Source organism: Doryrhamphus excisus, linkage group LG12 (genome assembly GCF_037039965.1).
Source record: "Doryrhamphus excisus strain RoL-2023G ecotype Guam linkage group LG12, RoL_Dexc_Guam_v1.1, whole genome shotgun sequence".
Taxonomy (NCBI): domain Eukaryota; kingdom Metazoa; phylum Chordata; class Actinopteri; order Syngnathiformes; family Syngnathidae; genus Doryrhamphus; species Doryrhamphus excisus.
The window spans coordinates 18,947,718-18,975,476 of NC_136368.1; the positions used below are offsets into that span (position 1 = coordinate 18,947,718).

The 27,759-nt window shown below is 39.4% G+C and overlaps 1 protein-coding gene and 1 long non-coding RNA gene across 2 annotated transcripts; one reads left to right on the forward strand and one right to left on the reverse strand.

The window, feature by feature from the left end:
* Positions 1-1,434: 1,434 nt before the first annotated feature.
* On the reverse strand, positions 1,435-27,759 carry LOC131135628 (uncharacterized). Its single transcript, XR_013629578.1, has 3 exons — positions 27,273-27,759; positions 27,000-27,187; positions 1,435-2,358 (listed from the first exon to the last, which is right to left on the reverse strand). It is a non-coding gene; the product is annotated as an uncharacterized LOC131135628 (long non-coding RNA).
* Positions 1,949-18,922, forward strand: LOC131135627 (UPF0524 protein C3orf70 homolog A). The gene is made up of 2 exons (XM_058081750.2): positions 1,949-2,643; positions 15,653-18,922. Exons 1-2 carry the CDS (start codon positions 2,460-2,462, stop codon positions 16,339-16,341), a joined length of 873 nt encoding a protein of 290 aa, XP_057937733.2. The 5' UTR covers positions 1,949-2,459; the 3' UTR covers positions 16,342-18,922.

Sequence of the window (27,759 nt, forward strand, 5' to 3'; positions counted from 1 at the left end):
GATCTTGTTATGCTTCCGCATCCCATTTATTGCTTTAGTCACTTTCCAAAATGAAATGCCCCTTTTGTTATTACGTCTTGTTTCCTAATCATGAGGATTCGGGGCTTTTCCGTGTTTTGTTGTGTCATTGCAAATGGTGTGTCTTTGAGTTTTATCTCATTTGGGGGGGGGGGCGGACATCTAAATCCGATGATTACACAGCCAAGATTACAATGTGACTTGTGCAGTCGGCACACTATAAGCTCTCCGCCTGACGGGATGGCGATTGTGCTCCATGCTGATGTAAAGGATAAATGAGGCCAACACAAAAAGGAGCGTATACCCTTTTAAGGTCACGTGCGGTTCTTGGGAGTCTGTGTTGATTACAATGGAAAACTGATACTGACACTAAAGTGCAACTCTGGCCTGTAATAACCTCCAGGACACGATCCGCTGTTTAATCTTGAACAGCACGAAGCACTCGACCAACATCTGCAACCCTTTTACAGATTCCCCGCACTAAATCAGCCAACTACGTTTAGTATGGGATTTATATTGTGTATCATATTCATTCAGAAAATACATTTTGTACAATCATACAGTATATGGAGAGACTATGCTTCCAATGCATTTTCCTCTTATCTATCGAATTGCAACCCACCTCTCAAGTGGTTTTGGTCTGCTTGTTTGGGTCACACCAGGGTTTGGATGACTGTGTTCATACCTAAGTAGAGGAAATGCTCCAGAGATCTTTTCAACTGACCCAAACATTTTAAGTATGATACTAATTTTAACATCAATAAAATCAGTATATCATGAAGAATTGTCAAAAAAAGTTCAGTATTGTAATGTATTAATGTGAATTAAAGTTGTGATATCAATGCACTTTTGCAAGATGTTCTAATTTAATTTATTGCTCTCTGGTTCTACCATATCTTACTTATTGAGTGGAAATATTGGGTAATAACTATAAAAGCAATCTTCACTCGCTAAATGTGCTGCAAAAAAGATCAGTAAGGATAATTCATAATGCCGCCTACAGAGAACATACTAACTCCTTATTTGTAAAATCACAAATACTTCAACTTGCTGATATAGTTCATCTTCAAACAGCTAAAATAATGCATAAGGCTAAAAATAACCAATTAGCTAAACATGTCATAATGTGCTATACATATCACTATATTGACACTTACTATGGTACCCATTATGTCATTGGATGCTCATATCACCTCCTACTTTGCTACCTGACAAAAATACAATTTTTTTTAATTATTTTAATTAAAAAAAATAAATTAAATAAAATTTTTAAAAATATATATTAGGAAAGCAGGAAGTGAACAAATGTATCAGTTACTGATTTAAAAGTACCAGATGGAGGGGTAGGATTTAATAAGCTTTGCTTCTTCCTACTCCTTTTGGACATGTGGAACTGTGAACTGATTATGTGATGCATTCAATTGTAATCTGATGCATGTTCAAATGAAATTAAACTATTACCATTACAATTTATTGAGATACTTGTTAATTAGAGCCATTTTACATATGTTATGAAAAGAGTAAAAAAAATAATAAAATCATATCAAAGGCAGCAATTTTTGCACACCTTTTGTATTGTTGTATTGATTTCCTGCAATTGTGCAGTTAATGTAGGTTTGCCTCGATAAAATACTCTGTGAATTACATCAATTTATTTGTATCAGAGTGTAATTCCATGTCGTGTATATTCAGGAAAAACTGAGAGACAAAATAATCCCCTCTGTATTATGTTTATGCTGAATCAGCTGGCAGCAAGTCCTATAAAAATCAATAGCTGCCTCGTATTTAAATCTCACGCCCACCATCGAGTGCTGCCACCTAGCGGCCGGTACCTGTACCAACCGGAAGAACCGTACATGTTTAATATTGTACAGTAAAACACTGCTATTTACGCCCCGTTCGGGAATCTGTCTAAAGCGGTGTTGTGTAACTGTGTGAATGTGTGGGAGGGATCCTTCCTTGTCAGCCGTGGTGTTTTTCCCGAGTGGGCAGAGCTTTGCGGACTCCTCCCGCCGTGTGATGAAGTTGAGATGTGAGCTTTCTCACACACACACACACACACACACACACACACACACACGCACACACATAGACTGGAGCCTCCCGACGGCTGGATGCCACGATGGGGAGAGGTGTGGAACGTTCGTGGAAGCCGTTAGAATAGCACCACAACGTCGAGCTTTACCCACTTTCACGGAAGATGTCACCGCCATTTGAGTGACGACGACCAGCATTCCCTCCCAGCGACACCTCTGTCGTCTACTTACCCGGCTTTAGGAGCTGCCTCCTCGGGCTGTCTTCGTGGATCTCCCGCTCCTTGGCGGTCATGTTGTAGTTTTGCTAAAAAAAAAAAAAAAAAAAAAAAGCGAGATAAGTATTTTGTTCGTTTTTCTATCTTTCGGAGGTGGGGGCGGGGGGGGCGAAGTTCGGGCGATGCTGTTATGGCCACCTCCGGGGCTCCAAAGTGTCCGAAGAGTGAGAAGTTGGACGAGGCGCAGGCTTTGGCCAAAAGCTGCGCCGGTAGACCGGACTTCCTGCCTTGTGATGGACTCTCCATCTGCGCCACGCACAGCCACGGAAAGTGCTTCAAGCTGCACTGGTGCTGCCACCTGGGATGGTGCCACTGTGAGTTTTTACTCTTTCACTTTATGTAGTCTTCATTGTGTATTGCATGTAAACCAGTGGTGTCCTAAGAGCCCCCCCCCCCCCAGAGAATATAGCAGGGAAGTTCTAAGTTCTCTGCTCATATCAGGTTCACTAAAAAAATTAATTCATTCATTTTCTACTGCTTATCCTCATGAGGGTCGCGGGGGTGCTGGAGCCTATCCCAGCTGTCTTTCACAGGGCACATATAGACAAACAACCATTCACACTCACAATTTGGAGTCGCTAATTAACCTATCATGTTTTTGGAATGTGGGAGGAAACCGGAGTACCCGGAGAAAACCCACGCATGCACGGGGAGAACATGCAAACTCCACACAGAGATGGCCGATGGTGGAATTGAACCTTTGGTCTCCGAGCTGTGAGGTCTGCGCGCTAACCACTCGACAACCGTGCACTAAAAAAATCACTAAAAATTAATTCATTAATTCATTCATTTTCTACCGCTTTTCCTCACGAGGGTCGCGGGGGTGCTGGAGCCTATCCCAGGTGATTTCGGGCAAGAGGCCGGATACACCCTGGACTGGTGGCCAGCCAATCACAGGGCACATATAGACAAACAACCATTCACACTCACATTCATACCTATGGACAATTTGGAGTCGCTAATTAACCTAGCATGTTTTTGGAATGTGGGAGGAAACCGGAATACCCGGAGAAAACCCACACATGCACGGGGAGAACATGCAAACTACACACAGAGATGGCCGAGAGTGGAATTGAACCCTTGGTCTCCGTGCTGTGAGGTCTGCGCGCTCACCACAAAAAAAATCACTAAAAATCCATTTATCAAGTTTTTTCTTCATTTTTCTCAAGCTGCTGCACCTCCCACGAAGTCTCCTGGTGCCTCATACTTTTTAAAGATCAATTATTCAATAGAGCTTAAGCATGTTTGGCCCTTTTGAGCTAACCAAATGATCTGTAAACCTAAACCAAAACACAGCAAAATCTTTACACAATTAGCTCAGTTTTCACTGCCATTGTTAGATAAATATAATTTATTTATCAATACTTTTGGTTGAAGAAGGGGTCCTAGTTGTTGGCTTGATTGAATTTGTATACATTTTTAATACCCGTTGCAGCAAACACAGCAAGGACACACCATTCATAATATGCTGGCCCAGTGGGCACCTCAGTTAGCATCTAGGAAGTTAAATAAATGCCTTGCCTAAAGGCATCCCAGCCATGAATGCATCATACTAATACTGTTTCTGATATTATAGTTCTCAGTATTATGTAGTTGAAACTACAACCACAATATAATAACAAATATGATGCAGTTTTGCCGCACGGTTAGCATGTTGGCTACAGGAAGACCTGGGTTTGAATCTGCTCTTGGGCATCTCTGTGTGGAGTTTCTGTGTTCTCCTAATACGTGCGTGGGTTTTCTCCGGGTACTCCCGTTTCTTCCCACATTCCAAAAACATGCTAGGTTAATTAGCGACTCCAAATTGTCCATAGGTATGAATATGAGTGTGAATGGTTGTTTGTCTATATGCGCCCTGTGATTGGCTGGCCACCAGTCCAGGGTGTACCTTGACTCTCGCTCGAAGTCACCTGGGATAGGCTCCAGCATCCCCCCACGACCCTAGTGAGGGTAAGTGGTATCGAAAATGAATGAATGAATGGATCGATATTACAATTTATGAATTTAATTCCTACTGAGCTACACTCTTCTGCGGTCTGTGTGTATGCTCCAGGCCCCGCCTCCACCCACAGAGACTCTATGACACTCTATGATGAAATGTCTCACTCCATTCATGCTGTTGTTCTATGAAACAAAGACGCACAGAGTGAACTCTCTGCTTGTTTGTAGGCGTGAGACAATGGCGATATATTGAAACCGGCAAAATTACAGTTTATTTTTATTTATCATGTGATTAATTTATTATCATGCCAGGCTTTTTTGTGAAGGAGAAATTTTGTCATATTTTAATCTCACGAGATCGTGTGATCCCCTATTAGATATGGATTATCATCCATCCTCGAAAATTTCCTTTGAAAGTACTTAAAAATGGCTTTAATTTGACCTCTGGTTTCATTAGCAAATTTATTTAAGAGATATGTTTAAGTGTTTTTTTTTTTGTTATTCATCCACCATCAAAATACTCTGTGTACAGACCACGTTTTTTTATTCAGAGCATGTTTACATTTTGTATTTAGAACATTACTCATGGGCCATAAATATACAGAGCCATTCTTCATTTTTGACAAATTGAGGGCACTTTTTGTCCAAGTGCAACTTCTCTTCAAGATAGTCCAACACTTATTGTGTTGTCCTCGTCTTTGTGAATTAGACGATGTCCAGTGCGATACGTTGTGGTTATCGACAACCATTTTTGTCTAGTTTTAAAAGCAGTACTATTCTCAATGCTACCGGGACTGTGGTTTATATCTCATACGTGCTGCTTATGAATAACTCATTACCGTACTGGAAAACGACCCCCCCCCCCTCCCAATCCCTTTTAGATTTGCTTCAGGTTTATTGGAGGGAATTAATGCCACCCATTTGACTTAAAAGAGAAGTCAGTTTTAGTTTTCATGATGTTCATATTTTTTATCTAAAAACTGTGAATGTGCATGTCCTGGTGTACACTGGTAAGCGGCCCAGTCACAACATATTCTTTCATTTGGTTCAACACCGGCGCTGCAGTTTGAGTCAATCCCACCTACACCGTCGTGCCCCTGCAGACACTCAGCATAATAACCAAACAAAATGTGTATCATTACGCCGCCCAAAGTAGTCCTTGACAACTGCGCCTATTTCCTCTGAACTTGAGTTATTTAGGCTTTCCAACACACTTGTGTTTTTTTTGTAAGTACTTGGCATGAATGAGTCTCACTGCATGGACAGATAATATAGTATACAGTTGCTGATACAAGATACTGGGTTTACTTAGTATGTACTTTAGTAGCTCGGTGGGTTTACTGTATTTACTAAACTGCAGAGAATAGGGTTATTCATTCATTTTCTACCGCTTTTCATCGGGGTGGTGATGGAGCCTATCCCAGCTGTCTTCGGGCATGAGGGTACACTCTGGACCAATCACAGGGCACATATAGTCAAACAACCATCACACTCACATTCATACCTATGGACAATTTGGAGTCTAGCATTTTTGGAATGTGGGAGGAAACCGGAGAAAACCCACGCATGCACGGGGAGAACATGCAAACTCCACACAGAGATGGGCGAGGGTGGAATTGAACCCTGGTCTCCTAGCTGTGAGGGCTGCGCGCTAACCACTAGACCGCCACGCCACCCTAGGGTAATTATTTCAAATAAAATGGATTACGTAACAAAAAAAAACTAAAGAAATCGTGCTGTTTTGTGGTTGAAAAGTGTATGTTTTTATAAAATCCTTTTTTCTCCCATTTTAGTTGAGAACTGATTTTGCTGAAACTTGCCGATGTTCTACTCCAAATTCTGATGAAAGATGAGAGTCTAATCATTTTTTTGGTATATACCATGTTTATATAGCCCCAGGACACAATATTATCTGCTCCTGGAAAAATGTATCAAAATCATCAAAAATGGCCGCTACCGAGAGGGACGGCTTTTGGAAAATGGCAAGCATAAAAAATAGCTAAATAAACTGAATAAGAAATATTAGGCATTGAGCCTCATTCAAATGCACAGTGTAGTATTTTACACTGGTCACTCTGGTCAGTAATGTCACTTTAATATTCGGGGAAATATACATTGATAGCTGGAACAACAGGCTTTTATTGCAGGTTTGAATGATCTCACAACAGGTGCAATAATAAAAACAAAATCATCACTATAATATTATTCATAATAATAATAACGCGGACTGCTGTTGTAGCAGTGACCTATGCCAAGCTGAAACTCAACTCAGTTCTTGTCCTCCACACATCCAGAACACATTTATTGCAACACGCGAGCATGAGTTTTGTCTTCAATTACCCATTTTTGCTGATTATATCTTAATATAGTGTGGAGTACAAGTGTTATTTCATGTTTAGAGGGCTCTAATTATGTTAAAAACAATAAATATAGAAGGTCGTAAACAGGTTTCGATACTGCAATTATTCCATACAAATGTTTTGAAGAAAATAAACTACAATAATAATGCGTTGTTCCACTTAGTGCCTGTAGATGGTGGTAATTAGCACTTCAGAGCATCAAAGATGCTTTAAGTGTGTGAGATCACTGAATCTTTTTTTTTTGCTCAGTGTTGAAATCTATAGCAGTTTTTGCTGCGGGTCACTTGACAGCTTTAGAGGTCTCATGTCCCGTGTTTGTGTTGTCATAAAAACATTTAACGTGACACAGAGTTCATTGACGACACAGGGATTTATTACATTGGAGGCTATTTAAGGAAAAACAGTGTCGGGAGCGCTATGCGTGGGTCTATCACCGCTTTTCCAGATGGTTGTCTTTTTCCTGACAAGCAAGGGATCACGCGACATGTTTTATTGACAGGGTGCAGAGCCCTGCTTAAAGGTCAGCATTTTTCTCTTCCCGTATAGAAATGTCAGGGGTATTTTCAGTCCCGATATTCCTAAGACTCGGCGTGACACTTTGACACCTCAACCTGACAGGTTGTCCCTCTCTTCGGGCATGCCTTAGTTTATCCTCGGAAAATCCACAGATCAGCGTGGAGCACAATCACCATCCACTCTTGCGACCGCTAGTCAGGGCTTAAAGTGTGCACAATGTAATCTTTGCCGTGTAATCATCGGATTGAGAAGGGGTCAGGATGTGCCTTGTGATTGAAATTATCGGATTCAGACCGAAGACTTAAGAATCCTTTTCCTGTGCTTATAGTTCGTGAGCCACGCCCGTGATAAATTATTCCCGCTGAAGTCTCTTCCGTGTTATATCACTTGTAAATATTTAGACCAGGGGTCTCAAACTCAATCTGGGTGATACTGGGCCACATCAGGTTTCCCCCCCCAAAAAAAACACATTTATTAAAAACATAAAAATATACAAACTTTTTCAGTGCTTTGGTTCCGATTTTCTACAATAAAAGCGCTGATAAAACATTCCACTGTTCTCAAATATCTTAATTTTTATTTTTCTGCACAAAATAAGATGAAAAATAAACAAATCAAGAATAAAGAAAATCAATCAATCAGTAATAAATAAATAAATATATAATAATAATAAAACGGCAAATAATAAAAACTTAAGAAACCACATATACTTGGTGGGTAGACAAATTATTTTTTTCAGATTAAAATGAAAGCATTATTAGAGCCCTGTAGACATGACAAAACACGACTATAGTCACATTTATACTCTTTATTTACAACATATTGCGCAACTGCAGGGTCTTGAGACACATGCTAACTCGCAAACTAGAGAGCTAGCGACCTAAACGGTAGCCTCCAAGTTATTTCCTTTGAACTTAAAAAAAGCCAAAAACTTACCACTTCCACACACATAGGGAGGATAACTATTAACAGTTATTTAACCTTTAACATGAACATTAATCAAACGTAATAATTTTTTCTGGGTACATGATACCATACAGCATCCATATCAAACTTGCGCGGGATGCACTAACATTAAACTTTCATATCAAGGCGGGGGGCCTCAAACTAGTGTCCTGTGGGCCATATTTGGCCCATCGGCTGCATGTTTGAGATCCCTGATTTAGACTTTCTCCTCCTTTCTGATTTGTGTTGCTATTCAACAACTTGTACCTTTTTATTTCATTTTGGTTTGTTCGACTGTCAAAACTCAACCAAAAAAATAAATCAAAGAACCAACCCGAGTATAGTTATCTTCAGGATTTTTGTCCAGTGTGTCTTACAGCACAATCATGCACTACTAGACCGGCTTAGACGATTGAATCAGGCACAACCGGGACACCCGGGGAGAAAAGTAGAGCTGCCGGCTTTTGCATGCAATATCTTTCCTTTCATATATAATAATACTGAATAATAAAGACTGACACATGGACAAGGAATATAGATTTTAGATTTACCTAAACAACATGTACACCCCCTTATTAAAAAGCGCCTAAATAAAAAAAAAAGTCAACCCCCATACAGTAGAGCAGAGTGCACATGAAACTAAATATTTAAATTGTCTTGCCTTTGGGAAGAGGACATTGTTTTTCCTGCAAGATTGTTATCTTCGGGATTTTTTTTTTTTTTTTGGGTCTTTCATGCCAACAGCAGGGGATTGTGTTTGTTGCTTTGCAGCCTTTCGGTGCTTTGCACGCAGCTGTGGCTTTGCCGTAGCGTTACACTGAGAAAATGAGCTCAGTGAAAGCAGTGTTCGCAGCTGGTGACAGCATCAGTCCGAGCCTCTCATTAGTCGTAATTAGCTGTGCTTAGTGTCCCCGCCAATATGTCATGTTTGATGAGAGATGTAGCTCGCAGCGCTAATAAAACTGAATGGTTTGAATGCCCCCCCCCCTCCGCCCTTTCTTTTCCTTTTGCTCCTCTGCAGACTGATTACAATCATCAGGTAAGGTAATTACTCATTAAGTTGAAAATCAAAGTCCTAATCAGTAAAAGTCTTCTCAGTTTGCGTCTGCGTCTCCGATTTTCACTTTTGGAAAAAACTGGAAGGGTCATTTCAAATGCTCGGATGTGTAATTAATTTCTGTACTAGGAGTTGGGTACAAGAATAAACATGCTTCCCGTCTTCTCTCAGAACCTGCACGTCATCCTCTGGCATTTTTAGAAAGCTCCTTACATTAAAGTGGTGAACTCATCCAAACCACACCAAGCTAACTCCGCTAGCTTCCATTCACCCTTGGACGGTCCGCCAACCTCCAACCGGTGTTGGAAAAACCAGCGTAGACCAGCTCTCATCGTACATCACACATGACCGACAAAGTTGAGAGGCCTGTTTTTGCTGAAAATATTAGCGCTGTGGTTGTCGAGTGAAGTGGAAGCAGCAGTCTGGTGTGTTATCCCACATACTTTAGTTGGGAATAATTTAAATTCTAATTTAAACTTCTCTACAAGAGAGGAGAAATATGATCTCAGGGAAGAACAAAATTTGAAACACTGAGATGCTAGGACATACTAACTCGTACATACTAACTCCTTATTTCTAAAATCACAAATACTTCAACTTGCTGATATAGTTCATCTTCAAACAGCTAAAATAACGCATAAGGCTAAAAATAAAAATGAAATTAGCTAAAAATGTCATCCAATACTTCTCTACAAGAGAGGAGAAATAAGATCTCAGGGAAGAAGTACATTTGAAACACTTCTATGCTAGGACTACGTTAAAAAGCCATAGCATTTCAGTATGTGGAATCAAACTATGGAATGGATTGAGTAAGACCCTCAATGCACAACGATGAAATTCAATTCAAGAAACAATACAAGCAGTTGATCACCTCGTACTTTGGTACGTGACAAAAATTTAAAAAAAAAAAAATTACAAAAAAAAAAATATATATATATATATATTAGGAAAGCAGGAAGTGAACAAATGTAACAGTTACTGATTGTAAAAGTACCAGATGGAGCTTCTTCCTACTCCTTTTGGACATGTGGAACTGTGAACTGATTATGTGATGCATTCAATTGTAATTTCATGTTCAAATGAAATAAAACCATTACCATTACCATAATTCCACTGGGAGGCTTCACTACAGTTCACTACAGCGCTGCATCATAAAAAGCCTTAGGTATCATAAAAAGATGAATACATCCGGATTCTTGACTAGTTCATTTCAAGTATGAAAGGCTCCCACTACGTTACAGTCGTGTGTCTAAGTTTTAGCCATCAGAGCACCCCTAAGTCTTAAGTCCTAACTGGTGTTATTATGAGCCCGGACAATGCTGCTTGTGCAGAGAGGATTTGCAGATGAACGTAGCATCAACAATGCCTTTTACAACCCCCCCGTGTTAAATTCTTTCCTTTGTTCCAATCGACAAAAGCCCCTCTTGTTCATCGGATGTCTTCACAGCCATTTTGACAATGCATGCGTTGAACTCATAGGATGATGGCGTGCCGCATTGAGTCATGAGACAGGAAACAAGACATTTCACATGACACCCGGTCAGACCTTCCCCCTTTGCTGAAATCTGAAACTCAAATGTCGTCGTTCCAGCTGCAGCCCCGATTTACTGTGAAGTACTGTGAAACATGACATCATCTGTTTAAATATTTGTTTCTGCTCACTGAACCTTGTCAGTACGAGTCGGACCGAATAGGCTTGTTAAGGACTTACTTGTTACTACTGAAGCAAGCCAATATTGAAACGACAAATCTGAGCTTAGACTCATTGCTCTTGTTAAGCTCGCAGACATTTTCCATCCGGCTGCATTCTTTTAAGGCCAGGCAGAAAAAACATGGATGGACTGATGCTGAAACACTCTGACATGACTGAGGGATGAATGAGCGCTCCTGCATTATTCAGAGAAGAGCTTCTCTTTTTAAATAGCCGACCAGGGCTTAGGATAGAGCAGACGGAGCGTGCAAGATGGAGAAAGCCGCTTCCTCTTCCTCCTGCACTCCACACGCTCCTTATGAAAAACAATCTTCAGCTTCATAGGAGTGAGGGTCCATGAACTCATTTTTAACATACAGTAAATGTCTAATATCAAAGGTCTTTTTTATGCATTTTACAAATATAATAAAAAATATATATATATATAATATACTTGTGAAACAGCAAGGCAAGATAGAAATATGTTTTCAACAATTTCAACGCTTTGTCTTTGGTGGCAAAGCATATTTAGTAATAAGTGTACAAGCTAAATAAAAAAAGCCATATTTATTTAAAATATTTTGGCTCAACAAAATAGGCACAAGAGTGGTTAGCGCAGAGACCCGAGTTCAATCCCACCCTCTCTGTGTGGAGTTTGCATGTTCTCCCGGTGCATGCGTGGGTTTTCTCCGGGTACTCCGGTTTCTTCCCACATTCCAAAAACATGCTAGGTTAATTAGCGACTCCAAATTGTCCATAGGTATGAATGTGAATGTGAATGGTTGTTTGTCTATATGTGCCCTGTGATTGGCTGGTCACCAGCCCAGGGTGTACCCCGCTTCTTGCCCGAAGACAGCTGGGATAGGCTCCAGCACCCCCGCGAACCTCGCGAGGATAAGCGGTAGAAAATGAATGAATGAATAGTCAAGACCAATAGTCAACTAATATAACATGTTCTCCTACTATCAACAAGTAGGACAGGTTGGTCTTAATAAATTCACAAATAAGAATCCACTTCAATAATGCTGGCAACGATACAATGTGGAAAGTTGCACATTTCTATGTGGCACAAACATCTGTATATGAACTAAGTAAAGTGCAAAGTAGGAAACTCTGGACCAGGCGTCGGGAACCAAACAACAACATTTTTTTAGGAAAGTCTCTTCCTTGTTGCAGATTTACAATTAAAATTAGTTTGTGTGTGAATAAAAGGCCCAAACCCGCAGACATATTGACATTTTTTTAAAGTAATATCTGTATTCGTGTGGCAACATATCCTTAGAGTTGCTAGCGTGACTATGACTTCTAAATACACTAAATAATGAATCCTAGCGGCCTCATAAATATACTAATTATCTTGTGTCTCTGTATTGTCACCATATCTTTGTGTTTTCTACCCCCCCCCCCCCCTTCCCCCCACCCCCTACAATGACAAGGTTCATTACCTCCGGAAAGAGTCACCTCCTTAGCCTTTTATACATACTGCATCGTGATTAGATTTTTCTAATGAGAAGCTGTAATATCCCTTTTTCGATGTGCCCAACGACCTCATTTGCATCTCCTACATCCCCCACAATGCCTTTCATCATCCCCTTTGTGATGGTCGTTGCTTTCAGGCAGTGGCATTTCTAAATGTGATGAAAGGCTCCTCGGTCAAGCAATCAAGGCGTTGACCTTTGTCCTATGGCCTTGTGTTGTAACGGGGGCCTGTTGAAGGTGAAAAAACGTACTGCAGTTCTCACGTCTCACTTTTATTCGAGCGATTGTTAATGGCTCGTCTTTACCACCCATTTCCTTGCATGCCTTTACCAAGTTGAAAAGCATTTGCTTGTAAAATCATATGCAGTATATTTTAGCATATAAAATGTATGTAAATGTGTTAAGTGCAGACAACCTTGAGCTTGCTGTGACTATGAAAGCTGTTGTCTGTACGGCTCACACTAAAAATACTCAAGCTTTAAACCATACGTGTGATAACCCGCTGCTGAAATACAAACATAGCCTAGTTTCAATAACGCCACCGTTTTAGTGCACTGATTTACCTTTAAAAGTAATTTGCCATTATTTTTATTAAAAATGTTCATTTAGGAGGCTGCGCGGTGGAGAGTGGTTAGCGCACAGGCCACACAGCTAGGAGATTCAGGTTCGATTGCCCTTGGTTACTTGGTTGCTATGGTTAATTGGCGACTCCATATTGTCCATAGGTATGAATGTGAGTGTGAATGGTTGTTTGTCTATATGTGCCCTGTGATTGGCTGGCCACCAGTCCAGGGTGTACCCCGCCTCTCATCTGAAGTCAAACACGCGGCCCGTGGGCCAAATGTGGCCCGCAGGACACTAGTTTGAGGCCCCCGCCTTGATATGAAAGTTTAATGTTAGTGCGGCCCGCACAAGTTTGATATGGATGCTGTATGGTATCATGTACCCAGAAAAAATTATTACGTTTGATTAATGTTCATGTTAAAGGCTAAATAACTGTTAATAGTTATCCTCCCTATCCGTGTGGAAGTGGTAAGTTTGATATGGATGCTGTATGGTATCATGTACCCAAAAAAAATTATTACGTTTGATTAATGTTCATGTTAAAGGCTAAATAACTGTTAATAGTTATCCTCCCTATCCGTGTGGAAGTGGTAAGTTTTTGGCTATTTAAGTTTAAAGGAAATAACTTGAAGGCTACCGTTTAGGTCGCTAGCTCTCTAGTTTGCGAGTTAGCATGTGTCTCAAGACCCTGCAGTTGCGCAATATGTTGTAAATAAAAAGAGTATAAATGTGACTATAGTCGTGTTTTGTCATGTCTACAGGGCTCTAATAATGCTTTGTTCATTTTAATCTGGAAAAAATAATTTGTCCACCCACCAACTATATGTGGTTTCTTAAGTTTTTATTATTTGCTGTTTTATTAATATTATATTTATTTATTTATTACTGATTGATTGATTTTCTTTATTCTTGATTTGTTTATTTATTTTTCATCTTATTTTCTTGTAGAAAATTGGAACCATTTTTTTTTGTTTTTAATAAATGCGTGTTTTTTTTTTAAAACCTGACGCGGCCCAGTCTCACCCAGACCCGAGCTCCAGTGGCCCCCAAGTAAATTGAGTTTGAGACCCCTGATTTAGATCTTCTTTAGACAGCAAGGTAATTGACACAACAGCACCTCTGCTGGTTGAAGCCAAGTCCTGCACACTCAATGAATACATTACAAAGCTAAACCCCAATGAAGAATACTGTTACTGTTTTTCGTGAGTGAGATAAATCTCCACCTTATCGCTGCATGACGTGGGACTGACATAAAACGTGACATTTCTAACTTTGCGTCATCTAATTGACACAAGTAGCTTGCAGCCATATTGATAATCTATTTTTCTCTAAAAAGGCGGGGTGGCTCATGGAAAGTAAATGTCATCGCATGGACACGCACACACCCTCCGCCTCACTTTGCTGAATAAAATGCAGTTCTGGTGGTAAAGTGGTCCATTTGAGTGAAAGCCTCTCTCACTGTGCTGCATGACAACATCCGGGAGAGGTTCCTAATTTCGGCCATTCAACGATGCAAAACAGAGGCTCTTTTTGCAGTTCGTTCGATTGTTGGACAGTAAAACAAGGACGTAGAGTGCATCGGCTTGTCAGCTTCTGTGCTTCGTTCCTCTCCGGGGAGCCACTTAAGCAAACATCTGAGCTTCTCTCTCTCCTGGCTGCACGGCTCTCACACGGAGCCAATGGGCTGCAGAAGATGACGGGCATTTGCAAGCTGGCGTTTCGCGCCATCGACACCAGTTCATCCATTCATTCATTCCCTATACCATTTGTTTCTCTACACAGCTGTTCACACAGACATTAATAACTTTTTGTTGAACCTAGAATTGGAAAAAATATGATACATTTATTTAGTTAAGTTTAAAAATATTGTTTATTATCCTCTACGTTCTGTAGTCCCAAAGCAACCAATAACAACTAGGTTGTGTTTTTAATGTATCATTCATCTAAATCAGGGGTCTCAAACATGCGGCCCGCAGGCCAAATGTGGCCCGCAGGACACTAGTTTGAGGCCCCCGCCTTGATATGAAAGTTTAATGTTAGTGCGGCCAGCGCAAGTTTGATATGGATGCTGTATGGTATCATGTACCCAGAAAAAATTATTACGTTTGATTAATGTTCATGTTAAAGGTTAAATAACTGTTAATAGTTATCCTCCCTATCCGTGCGGAAGTGGTAAGTTTTTGGCAATTTAAGTTTAAAGGAAATAACTAACTTGAAGGCTACCGTTTTGGTCGCTAGCTCTCTAGTTTGCGAGTTAGCATGTGTCTCAAGACCCTGCAGTTGCGCAATATGTTGTAAATAAAAAGAGTATAAATGTGACTATAGTCGTGTTTTGTCATGTCTACACGGCTCTAATAATGCTTTCATTTTAATCTGAAAAAAATAATTTGTCTACCCACCAACTATATGTGGTTTCTTAAGTTTTTATTATTTGCCGTTTTATTATTATTATTATTATTATATTTATTTATTACTGATTGATTTATTTTCTTTATTCTTGATTTGTTTATTTATTTTTCATCTTATTTTGTGCAGAAAAATAAAAAATAAGATATTTAAGAACAGTGGAATGTTTTATCAGAGCTTTTATTGTAGAAAATCGGAACCAAAGCACTGAAAAAGTTTGCATATTTTTCTGTTTTTAATAAATGCGTTTTTTTTTTTTTTTGGTAAACCTGATATGGCCCAGTCTCACCCAGACCCTAGCCCCAGTGGTCCCCAAGTAAATTGAGTTTGAGACCCCTGATCTAAATGTTGCTCTTCCTCCTTAGGCAAGTACGTCTATCAGCCCATGACCAACGTGTGCCACCTGCCCAGCACAGCGGTGCCCCCTGCTGACACGGAGTACAGCAACACCATCGACCTGTCCGTCTCCCTGGCTGAGCGCTTCCTCAAACTGGCCCCCTGCTTCCGTTCGCCGCCTCACTTGGAGTCACCAAAGTACTGTGTGATCGCAGACCTGTTCGTGGACGACTACGTTGTCAAACGCATCAACGGAAAGATGTGCTACGTGCAGCGCCCCGTACCTGCGCTACCCGAACCGCCGCAACCTCCCGCTCCTCCCGCACCAGCTCCAGCTATACCTCAGAGGCCTCCGAATCCCCCTCAGCCACGACCCGCTGTCAAGCCCACGCCGCAGGACCAGCACACGCCTGCGCCGCCGTCGGGCCAACCGCCGCACAGTGAACACCAACACCCCTCGCCTCTGGATAAGATTAAGGGGCCCAAAATGGACCACTGCTCTTCTCCATCCAGCTCCGAGGACTCTGGCATCAACGCCTTGGGTCTGCACTGTATGGAGTCCTGCGAGGAAGAAAGCGAGGAGGACGAGGAGGATGACGAGTTGAGCACAGATGGAAACTCCAGTCCCGGCAGTCTGTGGGATCAAGACGACAGCGCTTTGCTGTCTCCTTCCAAGTCTATGATTGAGATCATTGAAAAGATCGAAACAACTGTCTAACTGAGAGCGACGCCGCGACATCAAAAACGGCACCAGAGGATGTCGTGGAGATCCCGACCCTCCTCGATTCGGTTGGGATTGGCTGTCTTTTGGAGTTTGTTTTTTCCCGCAGGAGATCACCTGCACTTCACATCCTCTACTCACATTCCCTGCATGGAGTCTATTTCTACTACTTTCTACAATCCAGGACACAAAGATGAAGCACAAGATAAAAAAACAGTACATGCACAGAGGATCCAACAGCACACCGTGGGAACAGAGAGGACTTCAAGGATGGTGAAAACATATCTAGGCGTATTCCTGCAGAGCCACACTGAATAGAAAACATAGGATCATAATTTACACTCCTTATTTTACGAGAATAAAGTCAGAAAATTATTTTTGGCCGTTTTGTAAAATTAAGATTTTTTTCTTGTACCATTAGGACTTTATTCTTGTAAAATTATGACTGCTTTTACTCATTTATTTCGAGTTTATTGCAACTATTTCTTTATTGTCATAAAGTTACTCACATAATTACTGATTTTTTTCTTCGAACGTGACTATTTTTTCATAACAGTGACATTTACTTTTTGTAAAATTATTCTATTTTTGCTAAGTTATGACTACCATAATATTACAGTTTTCTTTTTCGTGTAAAATTTTATTTTGAGAGAATATTTTTCTCATGTAATTACTTTTTTTCTTGAAACTTCACTATTTTTGTAACGTTAATATTTTTTTTCTTGCAACATCACAATTTAAATCACAAAGAGTGACGACACGTTATTGGTTTAAATGAATTAATTTTCACAAAATTATCACTTTATTGTAAAATTATGACTGATATTGTCCAACTCCCACTTTCTGATATCAGCTGATACCGTTGTGGAGTGAACACATATGTGTTGTATACAGCATTATTTTTCATATCAACCAATATCACATTTTTAGGCTGATATTGTGCCGATAATTATCGGTACTAGTAGTTATCGGACATTAAACATTATGACTTTTTCTCTCATAACACAACTTTGCTTAGTAAAAACATTGTTTTTTTTTCTTAGTTTTTTAAAATCATTACGCTTTTTTTAAATATCATGAATTTAAATTTTTTTAATTTTAATTATGAAACGTTTATTGTCATAAACTCATCAATATTTACTATTTTTGGTTTCTGGTTATGACTTATCATGCATAATTCTTTTTTCTTGTAATAAGACATTTTTTTGAAAAAATTTAATCACAATTTTATTTCTACAAAATTATAACTATTGTGTCTTTTTTCTTGTATTATTATGACAGCACGTCTTTATTTTTTCGTCATAATAGAACATTGTTTCATACAATCATTTTTTTTGTCATAACATGACTTTGTTTTTTGGAAACATAACATTACTGTGTCGGAAAATTGCGGGAAAATTTACATTTGAAACAAAATTTTATCCTCATGACACAAATTAGTTTCATAAACAGAGCTTTGCCTCTAAAATATATATTTATTGTGATAAATTCCTGCCTTTTCCCCCATAATAGTTCTTTGTGTTGTACTGTAAGTCTGTCATTGTATCCTGGCAGCAGTCTAATGTTGTTTTCTTGTCAGTGTGGCTCAGATGTTCCACCATTGAAAAGCTTCAATGAAACTTCCCAGCAGGTTTTCTAATAGCAGCGTGACTAAAAGTTTCAAGCGAGTCCTTGATGGAAAATCAGTTTGCTTGCCATCCAAGCTGTCAGTCAGTCAGCTTCATTTCTTGTTCTTGCAGCCCACACAAAAAAAAGGCCGCATTGTAACGACAAGGCCAGCTACCTCTTACAGGGGAAAACGTGCAACAAGCCTTTGAAAGCCGCGTTAGTCTGCACTTTACTGACGCCGACACACCAATAGTTTTTAGGTCAGTGATCGACAATCAAGGATTACACACAAGCACATTCCTACGCTGTGCCTGCCAGTGAGGACCAACATTGATCTTCTCAAAGACTCGTCTCCTGTGCTCTTCAAGCCTAAATTGTGCTTTAAACAAAGCGAGACTTCCAATGACCCCCATTAGCCACCGAGAAACGAAATACCGTGGATGTGTCTCAGCGGGCCTGAAAGTGGAGAAGTCAAAGCAAAGACTGAAGGGAAGGACACTACAACAAACAGAAAGTTCCATTACAATTCGACTACTTTGTCAGTGACTTTTCGAGCGAAATGCATCGCCATGTGTGCTCATGGAGAGGATTATGGGAATGTTCATTCAGGCCGGGATGGACTTGTGTGTCACGGTTATTTTGTGCACCTTTCAAAGAGAGTAATAGGATTGTGAATAGAGTAGATGTATGTGGTGCGTATAATAAACAAGACAGGCCCCTTATCGGGGGGCGTTCATAAATGAAATCCACCCCGATTTTAAATAATTATTCAACCTAATGGCATTAAAAAAATTTGCATGACTATATTTACCTGCAAAAATGACAATTTTACCAAATGTGTTGTTCGGAACGTTCAAGGTGAAGAGAAAAACAGCTTTTCTAGCATTGACGTTAATCAGAACAGTCCCTCTTTAAATGTTCTTATTATGCCTATACTATTTTCTTATGAATAAATACTAATGAAACTGCACTTTATTTCATTTTTGTCTTTTCCAGCTACAATTGAACTTTGAAATATTTCTGTTGCACTCAAAATCAATAGCCACGTTTAACATGGACCCAAATATTCCGACTCCATTCGGGTTATTTGCTCAAACGGAAAGAATGTAACCTTTGTATACACCTCATTCCGAAAGAAAAGTGCCAATCCGAATGAATATATAATCGGATTCCCAGGAGTGGAATATTCCTTTCCCCAATCCGATTGAGGTATCTTGTACCCGCTCAATCGGAAAGTTGTCAAGACTGCGTTCTTCTTCGTGGTGTTTTTCTTCTTCTGTTGTTTATTGGCGGTTGGCAAGCAGCTTTGGTGTGCATTAACGCCATCTGTGGAACAGAATCTAAACCATTTAATACTTTATTCACAAGTCCAGTTTTATTAAAAAATAAAATATATATCTATATAAAACATGTGCCGAGCTTAATTATAAAATATTAGCAAGACTGAATTTTAGATTCTCCTGTTCCCGGGTGCGTTCTTTCAGCAAATGCTGAGATATGACGTAACACGCAGATCGAGACGTTCTTCAGTTTTAAAAATGGAGGCGAGCAATCGGCACTGGACTGCTAAGGAAAGTTTGTTTTGGATTCAAACTAAATTTCAAGACTGGACGAAGGAAAAACTGGCAATACGGAGTTATTCCAACAGGGGAAAGAAAAACTCCAGGAAGTCGGTATCACGGGATGTTGGTGTTTACGTTTTACTGCGCATGCCCCATTGACTATTCTGGTTGATTATAGCGGCGCATGTAGACACGCGATTGGAATATTCCTTTCCATGTATACCATTGCTTTCGGAAAGATTCCATTCGGAAAGAGAAAAACTCCTCATGTAAACGTGGCTAATATAAATGACTGAATCAGAGAGGATTCTTGGGTTGTGAGATCGTCTCCAAGGATGCGGTCAAAGGTATAGGGGGTATGTTCAAATCAAAGAACAGGTTTATGATGTGGTACTGTAATAACATACTGTAACATTCTACGCTCAGCCAAGATGGACAGAACAACAGCCGTTTTTTTCATTAAGGTCAAAAGAACCAAGCTTCCTAACAAGGGCTACTGTCACGGTGGTAACCCACGCCTACAACTGCCTAACATGCGGGTTCTGCCTCACTTCCTGTCCGTCACCACTATTCCTTCCCAACCCCGGAACATATCTCTCCATTGCAACACATGCGCAAATACAACACATAACACATAAGACAACTAATAAATGATAAGTAAAGTAACGTAACTCATATTACACAAACATAATAATGAGCCAAAGGCACGCTACCACACAGAAATCAACAAAGAAACCAAGCAAACATGACGCTAACGCTAACAACAACAGTTAGTCCTAGTTAGCTTAGATACTGATATTAGCGCCCACGAACAAGGGAGCGTGCCCAAACAACTCCACCGCTCCCACAATAGAGCCAAAAACTCACCTCTATGTATTCCCGCACGGCATCAACCTTGTGAAATGTTGTATGAGGCTCAAGAAGGCTCAGAATCGCTGTATGAATCCCTCTAGCGAAAACCGCCGCATTGTGGTGCGTTTACTGACCGCTGAACACAGTAGGACAAATGAGACTCAAAGCTGAACATTATCAATGACACAATGTAATGTTAATTATGGGCTTTCTAACAATCACATTTATTTTAACTGTAAACTTCTGGTTTTTAAAAAATAGTGACTTTGAAATAGTTTTGATTTATTGCAAACTAATGCATGATAATGAACTTTGCAATTTAATATTATTTATTTACATTTATATAACTATAAATACAAAAAAATGGACAAGTTGAAGATTTGGCGTGGATCCGAGTTCCACACAGTGTTTCCTTACTGCGTATATGACAGGAAATGATATCCTTTCATATCCCCACCTGACACGCGGACGTTTATTGCATGATAAGAAAATTCACTTGAAGAGAAGACAGCAGGAGAATTGAGACGGAAGATGTGTGTCTATTTTCACATCAGAAAGACAATAAGTGTCGGAGCGACGTCCTTCCCAGATGAGATGTCAGTCGAAGTCATCACAACTTTCTGACCTTGGCGTTTAGCCCGCATTGATTTCCTCCATTTAGCTCCACCGCTGCATCGTATCTATTGATTATTTTATTTCTGCAAGTGCTGAGGAGTGGGATACGGCAAAATGAAATGCAAATAAGTTTCTGGGAAGCAGTCGTGTTTTTATATATTAAAAAATGAGTGGTAAACGTGCAGGTCTCACAGCTAGGAGACCCGAGTTCAATTCCCACCTCGGCCAAATTATCCATAGGTATAAATGTGAGTGTGAATGGTTGTTTGTCTATATGTGCCCTGTGATTGGCTGGCCACCAGTCCGGGGTGTACCCCGCCTCTCGCCTCAAGACAGCTGGGATAGGCTCCAGCACTCCCACGACCCTCGTGAGGATAAGCGGTAGAAAATGAATTAATGAAAAAAAAACATCCACAGAAATAGCCAAATACCAGCAATACAATGTCCAAATTTTATGAATTGCATTTTTTGCTGGAGCCTATCCCAGCTGTCTTCGGACTGGTGGCCAGCCAATCACAGGACACATATAGACAAACAACCATTCACACTCACATTCATACCTATGGACAATTTGGAGTCGCCAATTAACCTAGCATGTTTTTACCCGGAGAAAACCCACGCATGCACGGGGAGAATGTGCAAACTCCACACAGAGATGGCCGAGGGTCTCCAAGCTGTGAGGCCTGTGTGCTAACCACTTGTCCACCGTGCAACAAATTACATCATCCATTCATACCTATGGACAATTTGGAGTTGCCAATTAACCCAACCTAATGTGCTTGGTAGGTACCTTATGTGTCACCGGACATAGTTTACCACTGTTGTGTACTTTGTGGGCCACTGCTGCCCTCACCGCAGAGCGTCCACGAAGACATTTTGTCCTCTGATGACCCCAGAGAGGAAGAGAAGGGCATATCAGTGTGAAGTATATATACGTATGATGCAAACACATGTAAGTCTTGAGAGTGTCGGCACAAATTTTGATGTGAAACACTTTAATTTCCATCTTCAAACGCGAGCTCGCGATCAAAGTACACAAAGTTATTCCATGGACTGACACCTTCAGCGGTATGATGCACACCCCGAAAATTGAAAACGCCCTTGTTCAAGGACTGCTACACACACACACACACACACACACACACACACAGACACACACACACAGACACACACAGCAGTGTTGGCTCAGCTTGAGTCACAAGCTGTTCAGTGATGTTGCTGCGTTCCCTTTATGCATGTAAGCACATTACCTTGCAAAGGAGGTTTTTCTTTTTAAATCCGTTCCAATGGCCTTTCCAGTCATGTATGAAAGACACTACAAGGGTCTTTTGAAGAGATAAAATGTTCCCTCGCTCAAAAAGAGATGAATGGAATAGGTGGTAGTCATGATGTTGTGTAACAATAAATCACTTGGTGTGTGTGATTGTGAATAAGCCATCTTTCAATTAGTCTGAATGTACTCAATTAACAATTTTTTAATAGGGAACGTCATGCTTTGACATTAGTAGAAAACTGAAAACAATTAGTTCTGTGCAGTCAGGGTCGTCTGTTTTTTTTTTTTTTTTTTTGTCCAATCAGATCTCAGCTTCAATGTGTTGCCATGTCAATGTAATCTGACATGGAGTGCAGGTCCACTTGCAACGGAGCTGTTCTTAGCCCGTCATTTTCTACTGCTTATCCTCACAAGGGTCACGGGGGTTGCTGGAGCCTATCCCACCTGTGTTCGGGCGAGAGGCGGGGTACACCCTGGACTGGTGGCCAGCCAATCACAGGGCACATATAGACAAACAACCATTCACACTCACATTCATACCTATGGACAATTTGGAGTCGCTAATTAACCTAGCATGTTTTTGGAATGTGGGAGGAAACCGGAGTACCCGGAGAAAACCCACGCATGCACGGGGAGAACATGCAAACTCCACACAGAGATGGCCGAGGGTGGAATTGAAACCTGGTCTCCTAGATGTGAGGTCTGCACGCTAACCACTCGACTGCCGTGCAACCCGACAGCATATTCATTCATTTTCTACCGCTTTTCCTCACGAGGGTCGCGGGGGTGCTGGAGTATTATTAGTATTATTATATTATGTTATTTATTATTAGAATTTTATTATTATAATTATGGATAATAATAATAACAACATTAATATTATTAATAATAATATAATGTAAATTATTATTATTATTGTTATTATTATTATGTTAGTATTATGTTAATATGAACATAATAATAATAATAATCTGTTAGTATTATGTTAATATGAACACAATAATATAATAATAATAATTTATATTATATTATTATTAATATTATTATTATTATTATTATTATGTTAGTATTATGTTAATATGAACATAATAATAATACTAATAATAGTCATAATAATTTACATTATATTATTATTAACAATATTAATATTGTTATTTTTGTTATTGTTATTATTATTATTATGTTAGTATTGTTAATATGAACATAATAATAATAATTTATTGTATATTATTAGTAACCATATTATTATTATTGTTATTGTTATTATCCATAATTATAATAATACAATTCCAATAATTAATAATATAATATAATAATATAATATTCTAATTTGAAAATTCTTGTCTTGGCCCCAAATCGGCTACAAAAATTATTATTATTATTGTTATTATTATTATTATGTTAGTATTATGTTAATATGAACATAATAATAATAATAATAATAATAATATGTTAGTATTATGTTAATATGAACACAATAATATAATATAATAATTTATATTATATTATTATTAATATTATTATTATTATGTTAGTATTATGTTAATATGAACATAATAATAATAATAATAATTTATATTATATTATTATTAACAATATTAATATTGTTATTTTGTTATTGTTATTATTATTATTATTATGTTAGTATTATGTTAATATGAACATAATAATAATAATTTATTTTATATTATTATTAATCATATTAATATTATTATTATTGTTATTATTATTATCCATAATTATAACAATAAAATTCTAATAATAAATAATATAATAATATAATATTCTAATTTTAAAATTCTTGTCTTGGCCCCAAATCGGCTAAAAAAAAGATATTGAGGCCAAACTAGGCCAATGCTGGACACAGATGGCTTCTGTCGATAGAAGTATAGTTTTGGGAAAGAATAAGGATGCAAGCAGTCTAAATGCAAAATGCTGCTGCCTGTCAAGCGTAAAAAATAACATAACAATTTCAGGGGAATTGGTGCTTTGCCGTGATGGCACCCCAGGGTGAGCTTTGTGTTTCCATTCATGTGTTGAGATCTTGAAGGAAAAATGTCCTGAAAAGCACATCATGCTGCCGCTCCAGGATGAACACAGGCAGTGAAGTGGAACTCGGCATCATCCCTTCTTAACGACAACCACTCAAATCTACAAAAATGCTCTGGTCGACTTTCGGATTGCTTCAATTTCAGAGAAATTTTACAGAAAAGTCATATTTTATCAGACATTTGCATGTTTTTTTTTTTTTTTGCTTCATGTTTTGACACGTTTGTCGCATTATTGCCGTTTCAGGAAGGTATACGAGGGATATTCATATATTAATAATCAATGTTTTATCATTCATTGATGAGATCCTTTATTCGTGTAAATTCTAGGTGTCTTTTTCAGTAAAAACTCTATTTTTTTGAGGTGATCTGTCATAACCTTTCTAGCATTATATCATTCATTTTAGTGAGAGTTTATTATTATCGTGTCATATCTTTTTATGGCACCTTTTAAAGCTAAAAGAAGACCAATATTCCGGGTGTATTGTTCCAAGTATACACACTACACTATATGATGACTACACACTAGTCATTTATTTCTGCAGTTGTTTGTCCAAATGTAGCCTGCATCCACATCCATCTATGAACTGAGCTCTATCACAGCCTGCAGAGCGAGTGGGTGGGGGACACGCTCAGGTTGTGTTGTGGGGGTTAAACTTTTGTCTCAGAAATATAACGACATCGTGATGAGGATCAAAGTGCGTTTGGATCTGATCAAGGGGCCCCATACTGAAAAATGAAAAAAAAATTGTTGTATAACCCTAACCGCTACTGGTTAGTTATTCACTAGTTCCTCCGTAACTACTCTAAATCCATGTGCCTCTATGATTAGTTACTCATTAGTTCTTCGTTGGTTCCTCAGTAACTACTCCAAATCCATGTGCCTTAGTCATTACTTACTCATTAGTTCTTCAATTGTTCAATAACTACTCTAAATTGATGTGCCTTAGCCATTAGTTTCTCAATAACTACTCTAAATCAATGTGCCTCGGTCATTAGTTCCTCAATAACTACTCTAAATCAATGTGCCTCAGTCATTAGTTCCTCAATAACTACTCAAAATCAATGTGCCTCAGTCATTTGTTACTCATTAGTTCTTGAATAGTTCAATAACTACTCTAAATCAATGTGCCTTAGTCATTACTTCCTCAATAACTACTCTAAATCTATGTGTCTCAGTCATTAGTTACTCCTCAGTTATTGACTGGTTCCTCAATAACTACTCTAAATCAATGTGCCTTAGTCATTAGTTCCCCAATAACTAATCTAAATCCATGTGTCTCAGTCATGAATTACTCCTTAGTTCTTGATTGGTTCCTCAATAACTGCTCCAAATCGATGTGCCTTAGTCATGAGTTCCTCAATAACTACTCTAAATTTATGTCTGTCATTAATTACTCCTTAGTTCTTGATGGTTCCTCAATAACTGCTCTAAATCAATGTGCCTTAGTCATGAGTTCCTCAATAACTACTCTAAATCTATGTGCCTCAGCCATTAGTTACCCCTTAGTTCTTGATTGGTTCCTCAATAACTACTCTAAATCGATGTGCCTTAGTCATGAGTTCCTCAATAACTACTCTAAATCTATGTGCCTCAGTCATTAGTTACCCCTTAGGTCTTGATTGTTTCCTCAATAACTACTCTAAATCGGTGTGCCTTAGTCATGAGTTCCTCAATAACCACTCTAAATCTATGTGTCTCAGTCATTAGTTACCCCTTAGTTCTTGATTGGTTCCTCAATAACTACTCTAAATCGATGTGCCTTAGTCATGAGTTCCTCAATAACTACTCTAAATCTATGTGCCTCAGTCATTAGTTACCCCTTAGGTCTTGATTGGTTCCTCAATAACTACTCTAAATCGGTGTGCCTTAGTCATGAGTTCCTCAATAACCACTCTAAATCTATGTGTCTCAGTCATTAGTTACCCCTTAGTTCTTGATTGGTTCCTCAATAACGACTCTAAATCAATGTGCCTTAGTCATTAGTTTGTTCCTCAATAGTTTTTCATTAGTTCCTCAATAACGACTCTAAATGTATGCGCCTTAGTGATTAGTTATTCATTAGTTCTTCATTAGTGTCTCAGTAACTACTCAAAATCCACGTGCCTTGGTGATTAGTTATTCATTAGTTGTTCATTACTTCCTCAGTAATTACTGTATTTTGTGTATCTTATTGTAAAGTTTGACGGATACAGCTGATTTTTTCCATTTTTGCTATTGTTTTTTTTCAGTTTTCTTGTTAAATTATGTTTTTAGAATATGCAAAAAAGAATCAATAAAAAGTCACGGGCCGTAAATGGACCCTGAGCCGCACTTTGGAAACCCCTGTTGTAACTCTAGCAGGCTGAATTTATGAAGGATTTAACTGCAAACAGAACAATGAAGCAGTGCAGAGAGAGGCTAGCAGCATAACAGCGTAAGAGCGTAATAGCATACCAGCGTACCAGTATACAGCGTACCAGTATACAGCGTACCAGTATACAGCGTACCAGCATATAATATTTCTATAGGCAATAACATTTCTATACCTGACCTGCTGGCTGGACCAGATGAGGACCAGCATATGTGTTTCTCCGTCGCTGTATTTGTCCACATTTACGAGGTCCATGCTGTACTTTGCCCCCCCCCCCCCCCCCCCCCCCCCGCCCACCCACCTATAACACCCATAACCCCCCCTCACCCCTTGTGTACTGTACCTGGGCCTCCATGGCTTGGCCTACTCAGTAACACCATTAGCATGTAAATGACAGCTGAGCCCTTTAGCCAGTGGGTGCTGATTGGCTGCATCAGACCTCCAACTTCTTGGTGCATTAGGATCATTTTCCTCTTTGTGGGGGGATTATGTGAGAGGAAGGTTTTGGCGGGGAATGCACCGGAGGTCACACTGTATAAGAAATAATAGAAATTCATACAAGTATTGTTTTTTTAATTGGATTTTCCAGAGACTATCCGAAGAGCATTTTTCTCACCCGGATGGTTTTGCTCGGTGGAAACTTCTGCTCAGTCAACTCCTCTCTCGGTGCTTTTCTGCTCTCCGAGGATTCTCTGAATAATTCAAGGAGAACAGTGTTCTCCGAGGAGATTGGCCTCGGTGTCCCGGCGAGCCCTTGCTGGGACTCCGCTGATGGAAACAACATGACAGAGCGATGTGGTGGTCATGTGGTCACGCCTCCTGCACCCAAGGAAGGTATAAACGCGCCATTGCCAGGTTGCAACACAGAGCTTCTCTCTTCTCTTCTGCGTCACAAAGGAGAGCGAGAACGGGAAGAAGAACAAAGAACATTTTTAATTTCACGGCAGCCAAAGAGAATGGGGAAGTTTTTTTTTGCCTCACGGCTATTGCGTGTCGACGAGATAGAAAAATCGATGTTACCTTGTGCTAGCTTAGTGTATGCTTACACTAATCAGGTTAAAACTGTCATTAATCAATATTATGGCACCAGTAGAGATATCATA

Coding starts and splice junctions, on each gene's coding strand:
- LOC131135627 (XM_058081750.2), top strand. CDS start 2,460: ATGGCCACCTCCGGGGCTCCAAAGTGTCCGAAGAGTGAGAAGTTGGAC. Junction 2,644..15,652: donor CCACCTGGGATGGTGCCACT/GTGAGTTTTTAC, acceptor CTTCCTCCTTAG/GCAAGTACGTCTATCAGCCC.